This window comes from Cricetulus griseus, chromosome 2 (assembly GCF_003668045.3).
Source record: "Cricetulus griseus strain 17A/GY chromosome 2, alternate assembly CriGri-PICRH-1.0, whole genome shotgun sequence".
Taxonomy (NCBI): domain Eukaryota; kingdom Metazoa; phylum Chordata; class Mammalia; order Rodentia; family Cricetidae; genus Cricetulus; species Cricetulus griseus.
Window position 1 is genome coordinate 440,114 of NC_048595.1, and position 18,049 is coordinate 458,162.

The 18,049-nt window shown below is 49.5% G+C and overlaps 2 protein-coding genes across 7 annotated transcripts; both read right to left on the bottom strand.

Moving 5' to 3' along the window:
• Window positions 1–1,554: 1,554 nt before the first annotated feature.
• Window positions 1,555–8,105, bottom strand: Mxra8 (matrix remodeling associated 8). Of its 5 annotated transcripts, none has more exons than XM_035439326.1 (11): window positions 8,024–8,105; window positions 5,837–6,157; window positions 4,874–4,897; window positions 4,502–4,774; window positions 4,195–4,296; window positions 3,609–4,079; window positions 2,969–3,130; window positions 2,850–2,889; window positions 2,701–2,777; window positions 2,547–2,627; window positions 1,555–2,235 (listed from the first exon to the last, which is right to left on the bottom strand). In XM_035439326.1, exons 2-11 carry the CDS (start codon window positions 5,883–5,885, stop codon window positions 2,156–2,158), a joined length of 1,359 nt encoding a protein of 452 aa, XP_035295217.1. In that variant the 5' UTR covers window positions 5,886–6,157; window positions 8,024–8,105; the 3' UTR covers window positions 1,555–2,155. The 5 variants fall into 5 exon arrangements, with proteins under 5 accessions (XP_035295217.1, XP_027254383.1, XP_035295216.1 ...); XM_027398582.2 differs by lacking the exon at window positions 8,024–8,105 and adding an exon at window positions 7,636–7,921; XM_035439325.1 differs by lacking the exon at window positions 8,024–8,105 and adding an exon at window positions 7,636–7,921 and having other exon boundaries at window positions 5,837–6,420.
• A 4,353-nt stretch (window positions 8,106–12,458) lies between these two features.
• Aurkaip1 (aurora kinase A interacting protein 1) lies at window positions 12,459–13,953 on the bottom strand. Of its 2 annotated transcripts, none has more exons than XM_027398580.2 (4): window positions 13,822–13,953; window positions 13,474–13,559; window positions 12,745–13,187; window positions 12,459–12,648 (listed from the first exon to the last, which is right to left on the bottom strand). In XM_027398580.2, the coding sequence occupies exons 2-4, from the start codon at window positions 13,523–13,525 to the stop codon at window positions 12,547–12,549; spliced, it is 597 nt and encodes a 198-aa protein (XP_027254381.1). In that variant the 5' UTR covers window positions 13,526–13,559; window positions 13,822–13,953; the 3' UTR covers window positions 12,459–12,546. The 2 variants fall into 2 exon arrangements, with proteins under 2 accessions (XP_027254381.1, XP_027254382.1); XM_027398581.2 differs by having other exon boundaries at window positions 13,765–13,871.
• Between the last annotated feature and the right edge of the window lie 4,096 nt (window positions 13,954–18,049).

The following is an 18,049-nucleotide window of genomic DNA, read 5'->3' on the forward strand; positions in this document are numbered from 1 at the left end:
AGAGAAACCCTGTCATGAAAAACCAAAAAAACAGATGTTCCAGTTATTGAAAGTGCCTGATGCCAAGTCTGATGACTGAGTTTGAACCCCAGGATCCCCATAGTGCAGGCTGAAAGTCACCTGAGAAAGAAGGGAATAGATCCTGCAAGCTATCCTCCGACCTCCACATTCATACCATTCATTTATCTACAAACATTCATACAACATAAATGAGAAAAAAAATAAAGCAGGGTGTGCCTTTAAACCAATCCCAGCACTAGAGAAGCAGAGGCAGGTAGATCTCTGTGAGTTCCATACCAGGCTATATGGTTAGAACTTGTGTCAAAATAAACAAATAAGCATCCGGGCTTCCATGAGCACTACACACATGTGGTAGACAGATATGTATGTAGGCAAAAACACCTATAAACATGAAATGTATGTGTGAATGAATATATATATATTTAATTTTTTAATTTATCACTTTATGTATTTTACGTGCATTGGTGTATTGTCTGCATGTATGTCTGTGTGAGGGTTTTGGGTACCCTGGAACTGGAGTTATAGAAAGTTGTGAGCTGCCATGTGGGTGCTGGGAATTGAACCGGGGTCCTCTGGAAGAGCAGTCAGTTCTCCTAACTGCTGAGTCATCTCTTCAGCTCCAAATTTTTAAATTTTTTAAAAGGGGGGGAGGGTTAAAGAGATGGCTCAGAGGTTAAGAGCACAAGCTGCTCTTCCAAAGGTCCTGAGTTCAATTCCCAGCAACCACATGGTGGCTCACAACCATCTATAATGAGATCTGGTGCCCTCTTCTGGCAGGCAGGCATACATGCAAGCGGAACACTGCATACATGATAAATAAATCTTTATTTAAAAAAGAGGGTGAGTAGCCGGGCGTTGGTGGTGCACGCCTTTAATCCCAGCACTCGGGAGGCAGAGGCAGGAAGATCTCTGTGAGTTCGAGACCAGCCTGGTCTACAAGAGCTAGTTCCAGGACAGCCTCCAAAGCTACAGAGAAACCCTGTCTCGAAAAACCAAAAAATAAATAAATAAAAAATAAAAAAGAGGGTGAGTGAGAAAAGAAGTCTGAGACCTCTCTTAGCTGCTTTTTCACCTCTGAGTCTGCTGAAGTCCCATAGCCAATGCCCAGTATGACTAGCCCTAGGAGACTAGTACTTGAAAACCAATACCTGATCCTGTTGGCCAACCCCTGCCTCTTGGAGGCTCTTTCTGCCCAAATCTCCTTAGACCTATATCTTTGGGGAGCCTGCCTGCCTATCTTTGCTTCCTCTTTTTACTCCACTTTGGCATCTGCTTCACAAAGAACTGAGCCAACACCATTTCCGTCTATGTCCTATCTCCCCTCTGCCATTTTACGCTCCCGCCCCCACCTCCTTCCTGTCCACACACATACTTGGAAAAGGGACTGAAAGTGGAAAATAGTGACATAGACCTTCCACTTAAGGGAATAGGGAAGGGCAGTGGAACTCAAATGAAGGTTATGAGAGCACCTGGGGGGTTCCCAAGGCCCAGATATGTCCTCTATGAACAGAAGGGGAACAGCAGGGCCAAGACTAAAAATCAGATGTGTTTTTTTATTATGACATGAAAATTCTCCCAGTAGGAGCTGTTTGATGTGGCAGCACAGGCCACTCAGAACTCTCTTCCCCCATCTTCAGCCAAAATGGAGGACAAATGGAGCCCCAATCCCAGACTCCAGCAAAGGGAGAGGTGTCAAGGCCAAGAGTGACATTGTGCCCAGTAACTGCTGGTGTAACTCTTGGAAGGCGTTCAGCAAAAAGGGATCAGAAGCAGAAAATGGGCAACAGGCCAGCTCCAAGTGGCCCAAAGCAGTAAGGAGGGCCAGCCCATGAGTCAGAACATATGACCACAGGGCCCTGTGCAATGCATAAACATGGTGCAGTTCAGGAAGACCCTGGGGGCTTCCCAAGACGGCTAATATGTTGAACTTGTGAGTAGCAGTCTTAACTGGACTACCTTTAAGTGTCTTCTTGACCCTAGCAGGAAGAATCCACGAGAGACTGTGCATTTGGTGTACATTAACAAGGGATCTATGTCTGTTGTGTCAAAGTTGGAGGTATGGCCACCAGTGGGTACAGGTGATTGAAGGGCAGCAACCATACTATGCCAGAATCCCTAGGGAACCCACAGTTGCTCACCAAGATGAGGGTGATTCTTGGAAGAACAAAGTGCAGGCAGCTGCTCTGCCAAGTTCAGGCCAAGCGGGACCAGCCGCTGAGAAGAAGCCAGAGTGCCACAGGAGGGTCAGGAAGACATTCTTTGACACAGAGCTGCTGGCCCAGCCAGAAGCTCAGAATCCATTTATTTGCAGTACTCCTTCCTGAACTCTGGAAGCCAAGAAAATGGCTAATGTCTACTCTCTGTCCCTTAGTCCCAGTGGAAAAGTCAGGGAAGACATTTGGCATGACTTCCCAAGCCCTTCTCAGAAAAGATGGCAGGAGTCTCCTATCCACAGGGTCCTGTGAGCTCACAAAGTCACTTGTGGGATGAAGGGATGGGTGATGGGGTCTCCCTCCACTGCTCACCTTTATCCAGATCCACATTCTTGGCAGGAAGAGGACTGTGGTTCAGCTCAGCCCTCTCCTTCAGGATGTTGTTTTTGTAATCTGGTTAGAAGAAAAGAGTAAGTCCCACCCAAAAAATGCACTTCCTCTGGACCCTTGTGGCCCTCATTCCTACCTAGCTGGATGTCCTCAGTCCTATAAGGAGCCTGGTCCCTTGTGGCCACAGCAAACTCCATCATGTTCACATCTTTCCTAAAGGGAGATGGCAGTTTAGGAGGCCAGGGCAGGGCAGGTCTGGGAGGAAGGTTGAACAGACAAACTCACCCCTTTGATTTCCCAGCTTTTTTGTCAGAGGCCTCGCATCCTGTGAAAAGAGGAGTATTAGGTCAGTTTCACTGTCCTCTGTTAATCCAGGACCTTCTGTTCCAAGGGTCCTATCTCACCTCCACGATGGCGTGTAGCCAAGACTACAGTGATGAGCAGCAAGATGAAGAGCAGCAGCGTGGCCAACACATAACCCAGTTGCTGGAAGAAATGTGCGTGGCTCTCTGGGACAATGACGTTGATGACGCTGTGGCCTCGGGATCTACTTACCAGTGTGGGATCTACAGGTAAGTAGCAAACATCAGAAACCCTCGCCGGGCGTTGGTGGCATACGCCTTTAATCCCAGCACTCGGGAGGCAGAGGCAGGTGGATCTTTGTGAGTTCGAGACCAGCCTGGTCTACAAGAGCTAATTCCAAGACAGCCTCCAAAGCTACAGAGAAACCCTGTCTCGAAAAACAAAAAAAAGAAACCCTCACAAGCCAGGTGTGGTGGCACATGCCTTTAATCCCCGCACTCCAGCACTCAGGAGACAGGGGCCAGCCTTGTCTACAAAGCTAGTTCCAGGACAGCTGAGGTTACACAAGGAAACCCTGTCTCAAAGAAGAAAGAGAGAGTGAGAGGGTGGGAGGGCAGGAGGGTGGGGGGAGGGAGGGAGGGAGGGAGAGAGGGAAGAGAGGGAAGGAAGGAAAGAAGGAAGCCCCCAGCACCCTAGGTCACACCAGGGCCCCTTCTGGGGGCTGGCAGGCTGCACACACACCTGGGCCAGGAGCGCTGTTGTGGCCTGACCCATTACCGGGAGAGGCAGGAGCAGGTGGCTCAAAGGTGGGTTCGATGACCTGTAGGTGGAAGACCCGGCGCTCGTGCAGGCCGCAGTAGTGGTGGTGCAGGTGGCAGGAATAGATGCCTTCATCAGCCGGCTCCAGGGCATCTATGCGTAGGGAAAAGTCGCCGCGTGCAAAAGCATCGGCTTTCACTGCCACGCGATCTCGCAGGAAGGATGGCCCGTAGGCACGGCGTTCACCAGATGCGTACAAATCAAGTAGGCGGTCAGCGCGGTCGTGTGGTACCCCAGGTAGCTGTCGGTCCCAATGGACCACCTGCTGCGCCTCCTCTAAGTGGCGGTCAGTCCACAAGTGCTCACGGTTCACACAAGTCATCAGGGCCGGCATGCCGCGGGCCACCACCATCACTTCCGTCTTGCCGTCCCAGTACGCTCGAGCTAACTGGGCTGCGGATGCATTTGAGAGGCAGCCAGATCACTCACTGGCCGGCAGATGTGAGGAAGGGGAAGACGGGCTGGGGCAGGGATAGAAGTAGCAAAGGAGAGTGAGGGGCACACTCACGATCGTCGGTGACCTTGAGGCGCACCGCCAGGCTCTCGTAGAGGTGACAGTAGTGGTGGTGCAAGTTGCAGGTGTATACCCCTTCGTCACCTTCCTCCACCGCTACTTAGCAGAAGACAACCTCAGCATGTGGGGCCCATCCTCCTTCATGGCCCCTCCCCTAAAACGATTCTGTCCCCTCCATGGCCCCGCCCCTCCAAGACTCCACCCTTATGGAGGCCTCGCCTAGTCAAAGGTATGTATCCGCCCCCTGCCAAAGTTTCAACATCTGCCAAAGTTTCAGCCCCACCACGGTTCCACAGCGTACCGCGGATGAGCAGTGAGAAGTTGCCGTCGTGGAAGGCAGATGGCGACAGCAGGAGGCGGCCGTGGTCGCGCGGCTCGTACACGCGCTCTTCGCCCGCCGAGTACATATCCACGAGTCGGCGCCCTTGGCTGCCGGGGACACCGCTGAGGTCCCAGTGGACCACGCGCTGGCGGTCATGCAGCCGGTCTTGGGTCCACACCATGCGCGGGCTCTGGCATCTCAGCACCGCCTGGGTTCCGGCTTGCCATTTCACCACGGACTCAGACACTGACCCTTGTCGGGAAGGGGGAGTCAGCGGCAAAAGTCAAGATGGGTTAGGAGAGAAGTCGACCCTAAAGGGGCCCTGCCCACAGCTAGGTAGGAGATACTGACCTGAGGACAGAATGAGTGCGGGACCTGTAAGGAGAGGAGAAATAGAGTTGTAGGCATTTTTCACCTTTGTATCCCAGGACCCACCAGCTGGAAGACCATTTGGGACCTCCTGCAGTCATGATGCCCACTAAACTAGTTCTGGTAGGGAAGCTGCAGGTTAACACCATTAGTGTCACCTTCCTGGCTATATAGATAACTCTGGTAAGAGGGAAACAGGAAATCTAGCTGTGTAGTAGAGAAGAATGTGATTCTTTGCAGACTTCTTTCGAAATGTGAACTTGAAGTAGCCATTGTCACATCATAGCAACAAGTCCTTCCGAACTGCTCTAGCATGACACTGAGGCAACCAGCAGTAGTATATGCATCTGTGCTGAACCTTTAGGAACCTCCAGACCTCAGGCATTCATAGCTCTGTCCTACACCCTATCCTAGGTGCAGTGTGGACCTCTGCTACAGTCCCAACAGGTTTCATGGGGAATAAGTCCTGATCTGCCATCACTGGTCCAAGACAGTGCTGTAGAGAAGTGGTTTAGGTTCCAGGCTTCCAAGAAAAATGTGCCTTGTCAGCAGGCCAGAGTGGGAAAGCCTGGGGGCCTGAAGAAGGGGTTGGAACAGACTCTATTAGCCCCTTAGTTGTCAGCCACACTGACTCTCCTCCCCACGTCTGGGAGGACTGCACCCTAAGCAGCTGACCCTGGAGTTACACAGGAGGCACCCTTGGCTACATCCTCCCTATTTCGGCCCTCTGGGGTTTCTGTTAGAGTACCTGAAAGCTTCATGGATAGAAGGTGAATAGTTGTTTTGAGGCACCTGGCCCAGTCCTTTTCTTTGATGAGTGCTCCCTTCCTCTCCCAGCCTGTGCTCCCTTCCCCTCCCAGCCTGTGCTCCCTTCCCCTCCCAGCCTAAACACAGACAGTTCATCCACTCACTGACCCACACCCAACCCCACTGTCTCCTACTCACTCTGAAGAAGCATCAGTTTCCATAGCAAGACACAGGACAGCAGTTCCATGGCGTCTGCAGGGACCGCGCTGGGCTTTGTCTTACTCAGCTCTAACTTTCCAGAAAAACAGCCGCGGCCGACCCCCTCTCCCTGCCAGCACCCGCTGACATCACGGAGCTGTGGGCAGGGTCTGTGCCCCGCCTACTGAACTGCTCTATTGCTTGGCCTCCCCCATCCTTGGCTGGCCTGTAGTGTTTCTGTCCAGGCCCAGAAGGTGGGAGGGTCTGAGTAGATGCTCGGCCAGTCACTGGTCAGTCCTGGGGATGGGCAGTAGCTCAGTCCTAGGACAGATGAAGAGGCCTGGATGTGAGGATTCCTGCGCCAAGCATCTGTAAACTTTCTGAGCTGCAGAAGAACTGGTATTTGAGGTTGAATGATCGGCATCCCCTGCTTTGACATTCTCCCAAGTGATCAGCCAGGCCAGAGCACCTGGGCTGCTTTTTCCATTCTTGTATTCTCCCTGCCAGATCACATGGCTCTTCCAGTTCCAATTTAGATGAGTGTTAATTTTACTATGCCCTTCTCTAGGACCATGGTGGGCTACCTGGGGACAACACAATTGCAGTATCTTTAGGAACAAGAACAGCCAATCATCCAGGCAGGCAGAATGGCCCACACCTTTAGTTCTAGCACTTATGGAGGCAGAGGCAGGTGGATCTCTATGGATGTGAAGCCAACTCGGCCTTCATAGTGATGTCCAGAGCAGTCATGGCTACACATGGTGAGATTCTGTCTCAAACAAACAAAGAACAGTGAACCTAGGAGGTGAGTGGTAGGACCTTTAACACTGAGGACAGAGTATGAGTGTGGTCAGACTTTCCTCATGGCCTCATGACTGGGGCTGTCCACATTCAAAAGGAAATCCAGAGTCCTGAAACTAGGACTGGATTACTATGATCTGGGAAACATGCAGTTGGAGGAAAGGGGAGTGGAATTCTCCCAACAGAAAGTACAAATTTGAAGCCCTGGGAAAACAAAGTCATATAAACAAATGGTAAATAACAGAGCAGCACTGTGTACCAGCCCACTCCTGCTAGTTAAGCAAACCTCAGAACAAGAAAGGAAAATAATCCAAAAAAAAAAAAAAAAAAAAAACCCTCCGAAGCCCTTAAGCAGTCTAGGCCACTTATTTGGATAGTAATAGGTACAGGCCCTATCCCTGGGGGCTGTTGGGGCGGGTCCTCAAGTCCTTAGACAAAGCCAGAATCTCAGCCTAGCTGGCTCTTGGAGGGAGGGGGAAACAGGGAATTGTGAGGCTATAGGAAATCTCTCAGGACCTCTAAGGGAGCCAGCCATCCAGGATCTGGGCCAGGCAGAGCATGAACTTGGCCCCCAGCTCTTGCCTGGGCCTTTTATTCTAGAAAAACAAGTCCCACCCAGCAGGCCATCCCCCAGTCCTCCTGTTCTGGCCTTCCTTTCTGCTTTTTAAGTGTTGTTGATGCCTTACTTGCCACAGCGTCTGTCTCTACCCTACACTCTCCTATATCTGCCTCTCCTCTCCACTCTCCCATGGTTGTCCCAGGCTGTCCTTTATCCTGTTTTTCTCCATGGAGGGAGAGTGTTCAGGAAGTGATGGAAGGACACAGAGGTAGACTATGCCTGATCCTAAATATGAGCAATGACATGGTCCCAGATAGAGGACGGAGGAAGAGTGCACTAGCAGGAGTCTCTGCTTAGGTCTTCCCTTTACAGACTCCCTGGCTTCGGGTCTCCACTTGAGGTTTGGAGAACTCTCAAACTGCAAATCCCAGTAACTTACTTCCAGGTCACAGGCCAGATGCTGATATCTATGGTAGTTTTAACCCCCAAAGACATACATGGGAACAGATGAGCCTTAGCCAATGCTTTCTTCCCCTCATCCTGTCCTCTACTTTAGGCCAGAGGAGTCAAGATGGACAGCAGAGGTCTGTTTGCCCTCCTCCAGCCCCCACCACCACATCCTTAAGCAGGAAATAGCCACAGACAAGAACTGGAGCCAAGCAGGCAGCCCGGGCTGCTAACCAAGCCACCTGCCCCTCCCACAGTCAAGGGCCTGAGCCACTCCAGCTCCTTCTGTGGAGCCCCCAGCTCCCTGCCCCTTGCTCCCCAGCCCCACCTAGAATTGTTGTCCCTCTAGGAAAAGAACAGACGAGGGTAAAACCACTGACCACATGGTACTTTGGCCAAGCTTCAGCCAACCCATAGCCTTAGACCTATCTCCCCTTCTTTTAGGGGTGTGGCCAGACAAGGGGTATCAGCCAACCCACTAGGCACAAAGACTAAGAATCTGATGTTGGCTCCTATTCCTGGTGACTCGGACATTCCAGGCAGACAGGATCATTGGGAAGAAAAAAAACACATAACCAGAGAGTCAGTCAGGCCCAACTCCCCCACCACAGGCTTCTTATGGTCCCAGGGAATATATTTAGACCAGACCCAGGCACAAACGGAGAATTGCTTATACATCCATTGTTACGCATCCATAAAGACCCACATTGGTCTTCATTCATCCAGGACCTACTGAACACCAGCTGTCTACCAAGCACTCAAGATCCAGTGCTAAACTAGATGAATGCACCAGTCCTTGCCCTGTTGGTAGACCAGCATACTTACCTTATATGATCTATTATTATTATTATTATTATTATTATTATTATTATTATTTTGAGACAAGGTCTCTCTACATAGTCCTGGCTCTTGTGGAACAACATAGACCAGACTGTACTCCAACCTACAAAGCCACCTGCCTCTGCATACCAAGTGCTAGGATTAAAAGGGTGCACCACTACACCCGGCTTATGATCATTTAAAAAAGTGTTTACATGTAATTTTGTTTGTGGGGGTGTCTCACATGTATATGGCTGTATACTACCTGCAGTGCACTCAGAGGCCAGAAGAGGGCATCAGATTCTCTGGAACTGGAGCTACACAGCCTTTAGGTGCTGGGAATCAAACCTGGGTCTTCTGCAAGAGCAACAAGTGCTCTTAACCACTAGGCCATCTCTCTAATCCCTTAGGATCATTTCTAAATGACAGAAGTGCAATGGGCATGGTGGCACATGCCTGTTGCCACAGCATTCAAGAGGCTGAGGCAGGAGGATCACCATCAGTAAGAACCTGTCTTAAAATAAATGCAACAGGGCTGGAGAGATGGCTCAGTGGTTAAGAGCAACTGGCTGCTCTTCCAGAGGTCCTGAGTTCAATTCCCAGCAACCACATGGTGGCTCACAACCATCCTTTATGAGATCTGGTGCCCTCTTCTGGTGTGCAGATATACATGGAAGCAGAATGTTGTATACATAATAAATAAATAAAATCGTTATAAATAAATAAATAAATAAATAAATGCAACAAGTATAGGTTGGCCTGATGGCACACAAAAATACTCTTAGAGCTGCCGTGGACAGAGAAGAAAATGGAGGAAATGGTCCCTATTAAATTCTCATGGTGAATAGAATTCTAAGACTCCCCAAGAGTATGGCCACTAGGGTCTGTACCACAGAGTCCTTTGTATTAGTATGAACTGCAGAGTCAATATGAACACTTGATTAGGCTGCATAACATTAAAAGGTAGAGAATGTCCCTGCTTTGGTGACCAAGCCTCTATCAGACAGATGCAAAGAGCTATTCCTTCCAATCCAGCGAGATCAGAGCCCTAGAGTTTAGAGTCCAACAGGGAGCCAGGCAGTGATGGTACAGGTGGTGGTACACACCTTTAATCCCAGCAATGAGGGAGGCAGGAGCAGGCAGATCTCAGTGAGTTGGAGAAAAAACATACTGTCTTTGCCAGCCACATACTTCCATGACAGTGGGAAGTAAAACCCATTGGAAAGTCAGGCTTGCTTCAAAGAGCCATACTGTATCCCACACAGGAGCTTCTGAATTGGCAGTGCCCTGACCAGAGTTCCTCAGCAGCACTAAGAATTCATTTATGTGGACACCCTGCATATTTACTGGTTAGGAGACACACTAGGTACTCAAATATGCTGGTTGTGCTGGCATGTGGTTGGGATAAGCTCACAGAAGGACACATTGAGATAGCTATTAGCTTTTAGACTTGGTACAAAAGATGGGATACACATCATGGGTTGAAGACTACTCTTAGCAGCCCTGGCGTGGCTGGAATCTAAACCCTGTCTATGAAAGGAGGGGCCTGGTTGATCAATTGGGAGCAGAACCAAATCACAGGCCTCCCTTCATAGAGTCTTCCCAGAATGGGGAGATACCAAAAAGGGGCTATGCATCCCACAAGGTGGAAGGCAGGGTGGAGGCCCTATAGGAAAGAATGGATAGCCACTTGTGGCCTGGGAGGAGCTGCAAAGACAAAAATATAACCCTCAAAATTGAGGTCCTGACTGGGCATAGTCTTCTAAGCCATAGGCCTGGTGGAGATTAGACAGAACTGATTCAAACATTGACCCACCAGGATAGATGACATTGGCAATGAGAATCTCATCCCCAGCACTGATTCTACGTGTGGAACTGTGAATTGTGTGGTCCTGTATTCCTGTCTTGTAGGAACCCAGCAATATCTGTTACCTCTAATTTCCATCCTAACAACTAAAAATGACTCCAGATATGATTCAGGCAATGTTAAGAACCACTGCCCTTGGGCCAAGCATGGTGGTGCAGGGCTTTATTCCCAGTACTCAGGAGGCAGAGTCAGGCGGATCTCTGTGAATTTGAAGCCAGCCTGGCATGTCCACAAGTACATAGAGACCCTGTCTTCTCAGAACACACACACACACACACACACACACACACACACACACACACCAAAACAAACCCCAAAACCAAAAAGCCATTATTCTGTAGGAGGTAAAGTAGCCCAGGGCCTCTTCTTTTCTAGCTGACACACCGAGTGGAAGCTAGCATGGTAGCTGAACCACCTGGGCCTCCTGCCTTACAGGCCTCTGTTGAGATCTGAAAGCTTAGCTCCAGACAGCAGAATCAAAACCTCATTTCTCCTCTAAAAGGAAGTGTGGGGTGAGCCACAGGGCAGCTCTTGGGCAGAGCTGGAAGGAAATACCAGGAAATATGGACTGCCAAAAGTGCCATCAGAAGGCAGGGGGCTACAGGGTTAGAACTGGCTCAAAGAGGGCGTGCTTCCCTTCACCAAGGCTCAATCTTGGAGGTCCGAGCCCTAGGACCCCGATTCCAGTCAACACAAGAGGCCAGATTCAGGAAGAGTATCACAGCTGGGGAGTCCAGAAAGCAGCTTTCAGCCAGCTGCTCTGGTCCTAGGCCAGGGTTCGTGGGATGCCAAAAGTCTGACTACCACCCCCTTATGGTCACTAGTAAAAACACAGCCACATTAGGTTTTTTAGCACTCCATCAGCTTCAATCTTTTTTCCTTTTTGGTTTTTTGAGACAGAGTTTCTCTGTATAGCTTTGGAGCCTATCCTGGCACTCGCTCTGTAGACCAGGCTGGTCTTGAACTCACAGAGATCCGCCTGCCTCTGCCTCCCTAGTGCTGGGATTCAAGGCGAGTGCCCACCAAACACCCAGCTCAGCTTCAATCTTTTGTTTTGTTGTTTTTCAAGACAGGGTTTCTCTGTGTAGCTTTGGAGCCTATCCTGGCACTCGCTCTGGAGAGCGGGCTGGCCTCGAACTCACAAGAGATCCGCCTGCCTCTGCCTCCTGAGTGCTGGGATTAAAGACGTGCCCACTAATGCCCGGCTTCAGCTTCAATCTTTTTAGCAGAGAACACATTGCCCTTTTGGGATCATGCCTTTTAGAAACCTGTTCACTGATTCTTGTGAGTTGGGCAGGGGGCCATCTGGATACCAACGGACATTTGGTATCAATATCAATATCATCTAGTCTATCCTAGATTTGTTAACTCTGATGATAGGTACCAGAAAGCTAAGTACACAAGAAGGGCCTACATGGTGTAACGGATAAGACTGTCCAGGTTCCCCTATTTACACCTAGCTCCCTCAGACCTTGGTACAACAAGGCCTCCAACTATTCAGAGTGTACATTTCCTCTTGATGCAGGGATACTGGAATCATGAGTGTCTCTACCTCAAGCTAAGATTCTAAACAGCATCTTCCTCAGTAAGCCCTCAACACTTAACTTAGCAAAACACACTCTGTTCAGGCAACCTTTTCTAATTAGTGCCCCAACCCACAGAGGCTGAGGAGCCAAGAGGAGGCTGGGGCATCTGGGAAAGCTGGCACCCATGCAAATACCATCCCTATGGCCAGATGATACCATCCCAACTAGCAGGGCAATTTAAAGGGCTCATTACCTATAGGGGACCATATGTATCTTTTGGGAAACCTGGCCTACCTTGCCCTCTCAAACCATCCCTTACCTCATAATCTAATCACAAGCCCCCCTAGTCCAGGTACCCCTCAGCTCCAATGCCACCCAGGTCATTCTACGGTCAGTGTTCACATTGAAGCCCACCTCCCTGGAGCTGTTTAGTGATCCCACAGCACAGTCTCTACATGAGGCTGTCATTTCGGGAGGCACATATCAGACTGGAGGTCAAGGACCAGTTGGGATATAGGCAACCATTCATTATGCACCTTGGGCTCTGGGTTCCTATGATGGAAGTCTGTTTCTACCTCAAGAGAGCTCACACCAGACCAAAGATCTAGGCCAGCTCAGAATAACTGAGTTTTTCCAACGTTTATTATAATGAGTCAGCAGCAAGAGAGACAAGAGGGATGGGACTCCAGACTCATTTGTTCTTCATGTAGATCTTCGGGGTCTGCCAGCTCTCAGGAGCTTCCTTCAGGCCTGCCTTCAGCCAGATGCGCTTCAAATCGTTCTCAAACTTGATCTGCAAGGGCAGAAGGGGGGCAACCAACTCATTCTCGGCAAAGCCAAGCACTCTCAACCACTGCTAATCAAGGTCCAAGGGAGAGCCCATATTCACCTGCTTCTTTTTCAGCCGTCCTTCCCGGACTTTACGCCGCTGAAATCGTGTCCTCTTAACCAGTTTGCGGTATTTGTGGTGGTTCATCTTCCGTCTTCGGATCTTCAGCACATTTTTGCACTGCACTGCAGTGGCATCCCAGACTTCCCTGACTCCCTGCTTGGCTTCCTCCTCCTGGCTGGGTGGACACTCGTAGATTTGGGAGGGAATCACAGTCATTGGGACCCCAACATCCAGTCTGGGCAATAGATACCGAGCAGTCAGCCAACTCTCTAATGGACTGATGGACATCTTCCTGGGGACCAGGAACTCCTCAAGCTCCAACTGGGCCCCCTTACCAGGGAGGGAGGCAGCCCGACTTTGGCTTGCAGGCTGCAAATTGTAAAGGGGTGGAAAAGCATGGCTGCCGATCACCCCAGAGGCAGGCCAGGAACGACTGAAACCTGGGGGAAACAACACAGTCGCTAATGCTGAGCCCACAACAGATTAGAACACCACTACTACCCAGGCTTGGCCGAGACATACACCCCAGACGGGCAGACCTCGATCTTATTCTTTAGCCTCAAGTTACGATGTACCCTTCATACTACATCCAAGTTCACAAGGAATATCTGTGGATAGGCCATTTCCAATACCGAGTTAAGACTGCTAAAGGCGAGCTGGGCCGCTATCCGCTATGATTCTCACCCCAAACCCAGGCGTGGATTCCGCGTTCACAGGGCCTCTTACCTGCCCAAGGAACAGCCCTGACCAGCTGTGAAGTCAGGCGCGCCAGGAACATGATGAGTTGATGGCCAGGCCACAGGTGCTCAAAGCTATAATACAGGTACCAGTTGAGGTCATGCAGAGACGGTGAGCAGTGCTCTCAGCCGTCACCGACCGGCCATGCCGCATGCCTCACATACCCCACCACCCTGGATCCCCCTGACCAGCAAGGAGGCATCCTCAAACGTCGCTCTTGGCTTAAATCCTGCCTCTATCTCCACCAACGCGATACCAGCAAGCAAACCACCCACCCACCGTTTCTGCTCGGGCACCCGAACCCACAGCGCAGGATAGTACAAGACTCGAACGCACCACACAGAACCAGGCCAACAGCAGCCCGTGACTTCCCATCTTCCAGCTTCCTCCAGCCTATCGCTTTCAAGCTTTCGACCCGCAGAACCAACCCCGGAAGTTAGAACTATTACGAACCGCTGACCTCCAGAACTTCCGGTCTGTAAGACGGGGAAGGGTTCGTTCGGCTACAGCCTGAGACGACCAAGGGCCCTCCACTTCCGGTGTGTAACCTGGGAGGGGTTCCGCCCAGACTGACCCTACCAGGCGCCCTCTGGCGCCCGACTCTGCGTCAACACGCCTCTTGGTCGCCAGCTAGCAATCGCTTCCGGTTAGAGGGACCGCTGCCTCCGCCTCAGCTCTCCAGCCGCACGTCAGTTCCGGACAAAAAAAAAAAATAAAACCTAATCCGTCCACAATTCCCGATAGTGCTCTCTGCGCATGCGTGGCCTTTAACTGTTATTTTTGTTGTTTCCATTCTCCACAAGGCCGGAAGGTCTGCGGACGTGACGTAATGCCGCAGCGAAGGCATTTGGAGTCCCGGTTAGGGTCCGAGATGGTTTAGGCGTAGCCCTGTGGCTTATGATGGGGACCAAATGGGGCTCGCAAGGGCTTTGAGTTTTCATGCTCTGTTCCTGAACATACTGATCCTGCGACCTTATCCCTTTAACAGCCACTTCTTCACAATCTCAAGTGAGAGGTCCTAAATCCTATATGGACCGTTCGTTCCTAAAGAAAACAAGCTCCAATAGTGTACCTTGGGGGCGGGGTACACGTTCACATTATTTTTATGTTTTGTTTTTCCAGATGGTTTCTCTTGTATAACAGAGCCCTGGGTGAGGAGCATAATATGGAATGCTAGACTCTGTGGAATATGGGTGCTGCTTCCCACAAGAGCCTAGCATTCCATATTATGCTCCTCACCCAGAAAGGCCGGCCAGCCCTGATGGACAAGAGCACCTGCTTTAGGAAAGGTCTGTGAAAGATTCGGGATCTCCTTCATTTAAGGAACTGCTTATTCCTTGCATGAGGGATTTCTGGGAAATCTTAGCAAGGAGTGGCCAAGTGTGTCATCCCTAGGCACTAACCTGAGAACAGTGGAAGGAGCATAAACCAATGAGAACAGAATTGAGAACCAATGAGAACAGAAATTGTAGGCTCTAGTCCCACCTGTGTAACTGACATCACAAGGTGGTGTTGTATATAACCTTTCCAGAGGTGATGGCTGAGATTTTTAAACAGGAAGGTTTATGTCTTTCTAATGGTGTTTAAGAGGAGGCACACTGTTCATGTGCACATGTCCCAGCACACATGGAGAGGTCAGAGGATACCTTTGTAGAGCCAGTTCTCTTCTTCCATCTTAATGTGGACTCCAGGGATTTGATTCAGTGGGTGGCAAGCACTTAACTAACCCACTGACCGTACATTACACTCACCCAAACAGGAAGGTTTATGCACATTAGAGTCTCTAGCTTCAGTTCATAGCCTCTCCCCCTGGGTTTAGCCACAAAAGAGCAAAATGATACCCTCACCTTGGTGCTTGCAGTCCTCAACATGGTCAACTGTTATTTGAAGATTGTTTTTTTTTCCCCCTGCACTTTATCTAATTAGATGAAAATAGAAGACCTAACCATGGGTCCAAGGAGATGAATAAATCCATCAAAGGAATGATCATGTTGAAAATAATTCAGATAGGAACCAATAGGAGAAAGGGCAAGTTGAAACCCCGTCTGTCTGTCTTAGGCACGGATCAATAAGAGCATCCTCCTTCCCAATTTCTATCCATTTTCGGGTCTTCAGGGAGGTGAGAAAAGCCAAGCTTGTTAAGATCTCTACACCTCGGGGCTGGAGAGATGGCTCAGAGGTTAAGAGCACTGACTGCTCTTCCAGAGGTCCTGAGTTTGGTTCCCAGCAACTACATGGTGGCTCACAACCATCTGTTATGAGATCTGGTGCCCTCTTCTGGTGTGCAGATATACAAGAAAGCAGAATGTTGTATACATGATAAATAAAATCTTTGAAAAAAAAAAAATCTCTACACGGCAACAGGCCCCAGGTCAAAACAGAAGGGGCCCAACCACAGTAGGGCAGCTGCTTGGCCATGGTGGCAATGAAACATGGGCACGTATCTGTGACACTGACATTGTACTGATGGTCTGAGCCAACCTTGTCAAGGCAGAATTGGAACTACAAAGCTCAATTCTTCATAAAAACCTGAGGAAAAAGCCGGGCGTTGGTGGCGCACACCTTTAATCCCAGCACTTGGGAGGCAGAGGCAGGCGGATCTCTGTGAGTTTGAGGCCAGCCTGGTCTCCAGAGCGAGTGCCAGGATAGGCTCCAAAGCTACACAGAAAAACCCTGTCTCAAAAAACCAAAAAAAAAAAAAAAAACCTGAGGAAAAAGCATTGGTGGGGTTGAAGAGATGGCTCAGCAGTTAAGAGCACTTCCTACTCTTACATAGGACTTTAGTTTGTTGGCAACACCAGATCAGGTAGATCAGTGTGCCTTCAATGCCAGCACTCAGCAAGCAGAGGAAGGCCATCTCTAAGTTCTAGTCCAGATCTACAAAGCAAAACTCTGTCTAAAAGAAAAGAGGAAAATCACTGGTAGAAGACTTATGTGGAGGGTACGTGTGTGTTTTCTTTAGAGGACAGAGGAAAATTTAAGACTGAGTGGCCAAAGCCAGGTCCACATTGCGGCCTGCCTATATTGCAGAGCACAGAAGGTGGTGGCACATGCCTTTAATCCCAACACTCAGGAGGCAAATGATCTGTTAGTTTGAGGCCAGCCTGGTCTACAGAGTTCCAGAACAGCCAAGTCTACAGAGACACCCTGTCTCAAAAAACCAAGGGGGAAAAAAAGTACTAGCTGGCTTGTACCAGTGAAGGTACCTGCCTTACTTAAGCTCAATACTGAAGTGCTGGGGCCAGCATGTGTCTTTTGGAGGGGAGGGGTGTACAAGTCCAGACAGGGTTAGTCTTGGCTGTCCTAGAACTAGTTCTGTAGACCAGGATAGCCTTGACCTCACAGATATGCCTGCCTCTGCCTCCAGAGAGCATCATCAACACTGGGCACCAGCACGTGTCTTATCCTAACACAACTAGATGTGTAGCTTGTTGAACATTGTCTATTTTTAAAATTTTATTATTATTTTTGGTTTTGGTGTTGGCTTTTTTGTTTGTTTTTGTTTTTTGAGACAGGATTTCTGTGTAGCCCCACCTGTCCTGTAACTTAACTTTGTAGAACAGGGTGAAATTTAATTATTTTTAAATCTACTAAATGTATTTATTCATTGTATGTGTTTTGCCTGCATGTATGTGTGTACCATGTTCAAGCCTGGTGTCAATGGAGGCATGAAAAGGACATCGGGTCCCCTAGAATGAGAGTTACAGGTGGTGTGAGCCTCCCAGTGTGGGTTCGGGGAATAAACCTGCCCTCTGGAAGAGAAATGCCAAGCCATCTCTCCAGCCCTTATTTTATAAGGTTTCAAGCAGCCCAGTCTGCCTCAAACTCAATATATAACTTAGGATGATCTTAAACTATTGATCCTCCCACCGCTGCCTTCAGCATGCTAAAATTAGAAGCATGTACCACCATACCTAGTTTATGCAGTGATGGGGATCAAATCCAGGCACCAAGTAAGCATGCTAAGCAAGCATTCAACTGAGCTACATTCTTCAACTCTACTTTTTATTTATTTGAAAATGGCTTCTCTATGAACTGCCCTGGAACTTACTAAAGAGACCAGGTTGACCTGGAACAACAAGAGCTACTGCCTTAGAGGGAGGGAAGGGTTGATCATACCACCCTTAGACAGGGACTACCAGGGCAAACTGTTTGCTCTTGCCAGGACCCATAAATACCTTGCTAAACCTGTATTGGTCTCAATGGTCAATATGACCTGGGAGCCACTTCAGTAGAGTTGACCCACCTGCTACTTCTTTGTATAGAGACAGGGAACCAAGAGGCTGGGCCTGAGCAGGATTTGACGAGTCCCAGCAATGCTACTGAAAGTATATGTAGGCTACCTGGAGGCACTGATGCTCTGGCTACTGAGGGTGAAGTAGGGTATAGGGAACAGGCCCATACTTCTCTCTGGGAGCTACTCTAAGGAAGTGACTACTGGCAAAAGAGCCAGTACATTTTGACAGGCAATACTCATCCAAAGAATAGGCCTGCTTGGACTGGAGAGATGGCTCAATGGTTAAGAGCACTGGCTGCTCTTCCAGAGGTCCTGAGTTCAATTCTC

Excerpts from the sequence above, each read along its gene's own strand:
- Mxra8 (XM_035439326.1), bottom strand. The coding sequence starts at position 5,885 with ATGGAACTGCTGTCCTGTGTCTTGCTATGGAAACTGATGCTTCTTCAG. Across the intron at positions 4,898-5,836 it reads GAAACTGATGCTTCTTCAGA|GTCCCGCACTCATTCTGTCC; the intron begins GTGAGTAGGAGA and ends CTCTCCTTACAG. Across the intron at positions 4,775-4,873 it reads CGCACTCATTCTGTCCTCAG|GGTCAGTGTCTGAGTCCGTG; the intron begins GTCAGTATCTCC and ends CTTCCCGACAAG.
- Aurkaip1 (XM_027398580.2), bottom strand. The coding sequence starts at position 13,525 with ATGTTCCTGGCGCGCCTGACTTCACAGCTGGTCAGGGCTGTTCCTTGG. Across the intron at positions 13,188-13,473 it reads CAGGGCTGTTCCTTGGGCAG|GTTTCAGTCGTTCCTGGCCT; the intron begins GTAAGAGGCCCT and ends TGTTTCCCCCAG. Across the intron at positions 12,649-12,744 it reads GACGGCTGAAAAAGAAGCAG|ATCAAGTTTGAGAACGATTT; the intron begins GTGAATATGGGC and ends CTGCCCTTGCAG.